The 4,311-nt window shown below is 35.7% G+C and overlaps 1 protein-coding gene across 1 annotated transcript; it reads right to left on the bottom strand.

Moving 5' to 3' along the window:
• Positions 1-1,322: 1,322 nt before the first annotated feature.
• Positions 1,323-4,305, bottom strand: LOC21391914 (cyclin-D4-2). The gene is made up of 6 exons (XM_010108996.2): positions 3,794-4,305; positions 3,436-3,522; positions 3,204-3,302; positions 2,875-3,082; positions 2,620-2,744; positions 1,323-2,128 (listed from the first exon to the last, which is right to left on the bottom strand). The coding sequence occupies exons 1-6, from the start codon at positions 4,133-4,135 to the stop codon at positions 1,862-1,864; spliced, it is 1,128 nt and encodes a 375-aa protein (XP_010107298.1). The 5' UTR covers positions 4,136-4,305; the 3' UTR covers positions 1,323-1,861.
• Between the last annotated feature and the right edge of the window lie 6 nt (positions 4,306-4,311).

The raw sequence follows: 4,311 nt of genomic DNA, 5'->3' as shown, positions 1-4,311 counted from the left end.
CTCCCTGAACTTTGAGGTCGCTTCTACTTTACCCCTTGAAACCCTAAGATAGAATGGAGAGAGAAAAAGAGAAATAAAAGAGAAAGCTCCTCACAGTTTCTTTTCTTTTCGTTATATTATTTTGATATTATAAATATTATTATTCTTCTATTAAGAAGTAGATTCCATATTTATGATACATGTTCTCAGCTACTTATAAAAATGTATATCAAAGATGATGAGTTATTGATCATTCACTTAACCTCACCCATTGATAAGTTAAAAAGGCGCAATACATTCAGAATCTATAAAACCACTCAAAATTAAAATCATCATATGTATGGTCATCAATTATAGAATGTGATTTTTATTATATACTACAAAATTACATAGCAATTGTTATGACGATTAAAAAAGTGACTATCTTGAATGTTCTTGAAACTATCCCCTGAATTTCAAAACTATTACAAATCTATACTTTTTCCATGTCAATAACTAATTTTGACATTTGAATCTACAAAGTTACCCTTTCTAGGTTTTAAGTAAACTTGTAATGAAATATTAAGTGCCATATTACCCTTTTCAACTTAGTTCAAATAAAGTTTATGTAATTTTTCTGTTTTTAAGCATTACATATAATTCAATTTTTGTTACAAGATCATCCACAAGCCACAAAAATTAAATTTGTCAATTCAAAAGTCAAAATCAATTGTTGACCCACAAAAAGATATGGAGTTGATATGAAGTTAAAATTTAAAGATATAATCTTGAAAACATCCTAAATATAGGACTTTTTGTATAAATCAAAATGCAAGTTATAAAATTGAATATTATCCTTATTTGAATATAGTTTCTCTTGCAGATTGTTCATTTCCAAAGTTTCTCACGCATTGGGACTGTTTCTTTCCAATTTACATCATCAGTAGTAATTACAGACAGAACCAAATCCAATATCGTTGTGGGCCTGCTTTTAGGGCCAGTGGGCCCCATTGTGGCCGTTTCCAATCCCCAAAACTATGTAGACACAAACTACTACTTAACTGCAGGCAGCAGCCCGACCAACTCAAACATAATAATGACGTTTTAAGTAACTAAAATTTTAATGAAAATTTTAGCTACTAATACAATAAGATAATCCAACTATGTCGTTTCTTGCCAAAGAAACAAAAGAATAACTCCAAGTTATCTTGGCACTTCTAAATCAAGCATATGAGCATATCAAATCAAACAAGTGCCTTGTTAAGCATCTTCAGCTGAAAATGATTATTTTGTATTGATCCGAGTAGTAGGGATAAAAAAGATGAAAGAATCACAAAACAAAACTTTGAGAATATTTTCATCTGTATATATAGTTTTTTTCACTTTCACGTTTTTTTCTCTCATTAAAATGGTAGCTGCAACAAAAAGGCAGTGTATGTCTAGGCACCAAAAAAATGAAAAGACATTTATCTTATATTTTCCTTCACTTCTAGTCTTCTACCACCAAATGGCAAATACCAATATCACCACTCCAATCACTCCTTCAAACATCCCTTCCATGGTTGCTGAGGAATTCTTGTTTATGTCAAAAGGCTGGGGATTTTTCCATTTCATGCTTCAAGCATGAAAAGCCCTCTTGATGATGCTTCCACCACATTTATTCTGTTGTTAAAAAAAAAAAAAAAAAAAAAAAGGGGGAAAAAAAAGGAACCTTCATCCACTCCCATCCTCTCTCTCTCTGCATTTCTCTCTCCTTTTGAAGTACTCTATAAATTGGAACTCCCCACCCAAAAAAGAAATAAATAAATAAAACCACACCAAAAATCCCATTCAACCAAACTGCTTGGGACTCTCAGGTGTGAAGGAGAAAAATTCACATCTCATGACTAGAAATCCTCCCACCTCAGATAACCCCATCTGGTTTCCTCCTTTTGTTGTCTGGACTAGTGTGTGAAATTGAAGAGTTTGCACATGACCCAACTGTCAATTCATCACTTTTATAGCTCAAGCATGCAGCATCCAACACCCCAACTGGGCTTTGGGGAACTGATGATGATAATGGGGCTGAGCCTAAGCCTGTGCCTGACCCTGAACCGCCTCCCCCATTGGTGGTGCACCTACTGATCAATGCCAAATCTTTGATCAGTTCAAGACACTTCAAAACTCTCCCCTGCAAAATATACCCACCAACACAAGCAAATTCTTTTACCATCTCATTAAATAAAAAATGGTATAACATCAACATTCCACTATATGATAAGATATATACACAAGTGGTGCTGTAAGACCTCACAAGGCAATTGGTCGAAATCATATGATTTAAATCAGACAGTGCTTTTGTATGTGGTTGGATCTTATAAGAGGGTTCCTTAGGCAACACCGTTATACTCACTTCATAAGTAGCGTACAGTTGGATTAATGACCCTAACAGTGTGGTGCCCAACAGTAAAATTCCCCATATATATATACACACTACTGGTAGTGAATGTTTTTGAACTGTCTGATGCGATTTGATCCATCAAAGACATATGCTATAGTAAGTGTTCCGACTATACCATAGAAGTAACCTACAAACTTACTCAAATCAACCCATGAAATCTTTTTTTGTGTTCTTTATTTTTTTTCACGACTCTGTGGGCCACCATTCTTTTTTTTTTTTACCTTTTCTACGTGTATGAAAGAAGAGATGGCCCTATCTATGTCCACTACTGCTTTTATTTCTCCTGAAACAGAAATTGCCACCGCAGCAGCGATCTCAGAGGGTCTGAATTCCAAGAAGTCAATTCCTGCATTAAATTCCCACCAAAGCACTGCTATGAGACTCCATTAATCCTAAAGAAACAAACACAACAAAAAACAAAACCACATAACAGATTACAGACAAACACAAAGGGAAAGACAGTCAAGGAAAAAGACCTCTGATTGTGCCCGAGATGAGTTGTGCCGGTCGGCAGATGGATGACATTGATGGAAGAAGCCGATCATCAGTGATGATCCTGCTGAGGAAGTGGTCAATGAATGAGAAAGGAGTAAATGCTTGCATTCTCCATTTCAGTGTGCTCAACACCAAAAGCTCCATTCTTTGTATGGTTTTAGCTTCAAACAAAAACTTGGGATCTCCAACCTACCAGATCATAACATATCACCACATATCAGAACAGAAACTAAATAAGAGACAATATCACATTGCTATGTGACTATTTCCACTAATGTAAAACTAAAATTCTGAGATTTCTTTCTGGTACCTGTAAATCCACAGACTGAGGCACTTTAGTCTCATCCATTTTAGCTGCTAGTGATAAACAAGCTACAGCTAACAACTGCACAGTCCAAGCTTTACCTCTCTGAATCACCAAGTACAAAATGAAACAGAATATCAAGAACACAATGAAACAGCCAAAAGAGAAAACAACCCAAAACCCAGAAATCCAATGACATTAGAGAATAAAATCTAATTCTTTAATACTGTCCACTTACAGGCAATTCATAGACAGAAAGGAAGCGGTCCAAGTAGTTTGTAGCTAGACAAATACATATGGGTCCAAAACTGTAATGAGAATGAGCCTGTTCAGGAAATGAACCAATTCAATAATCACAACATTAGCTTTGATTAAAATCCAGTTTGGGGAAAATCCAATACAATTTGGGATTAATCTACTAACAATTTAGACATTTCGATTTAAGAATTCAGATATATCCAATGAAAAAAAAAACCCCCCAGTTGAAGAAACATGAATTGCATCAGAAATGTGCAACTTTTGATTGTAAATAATTGAAAAGAACAAGTGAAAAAAAAATCCCATTTGTGATAGAGAAGTAAATGGAAAGAGAAAACCTTCAAAATCCAATCAAGAGCTTCTCTCCTAACGCTCAAGTCCAAGTCCCCAGTGCGCAGTCTCCGGAGAAAATCGTCTCTGGGCAAATGCTCACTCTCTCTCTGAACCATTGTACGGATTCTCTCCTCACTCTGCAATGGCAAACGCGTCAAAGACTCGGATCTATTGTCATGGATGATTTGATTTTTGTTCTTCTGTTGGAATAGTAAAGAAGATGATGATGATAATAATAGACCAAACTCATCGGCGGCGACGTTACAGCCAAGATCATCAAAGCAAGTATTGGTGTTCTCTTCGCAGAGAAGAAGGTTTGAGTTCACACAGTCAAAACTGTCCGCCATTGAAGGACTTCTTTAAAACCCAGAAATATCTCATCAAAGTGAGGCCTTTTTCTGTAATGGGTTTTTATTTGTATCGAAGAATTCGGCTTTGGGCGTTGAGCATTCTCCTTTGACAACAAGACCCAGAAAAGGGATAAAAATGTGATTGATGATGATGGTCTAGAGAGAGAAAGAGT

This window comes from Morus notabilis, unplaced genomic scaffold (genome assembly GCF_000414095.1).
Source record: "Morus notabilis unplaced genomic scaffold, ASM41409v2 Scaffold103, whole genome shotgun sequence".
NCBI classification, from domain to species: Eukaryota; Viridiplantae; Streptophyta; class Magnoliopsida; order Rosales; family Moraceae; genus Morus; species Morus notabilis.
This window is presented reverse-complemented; position numbering and strand designations above follow the sequence as displayed.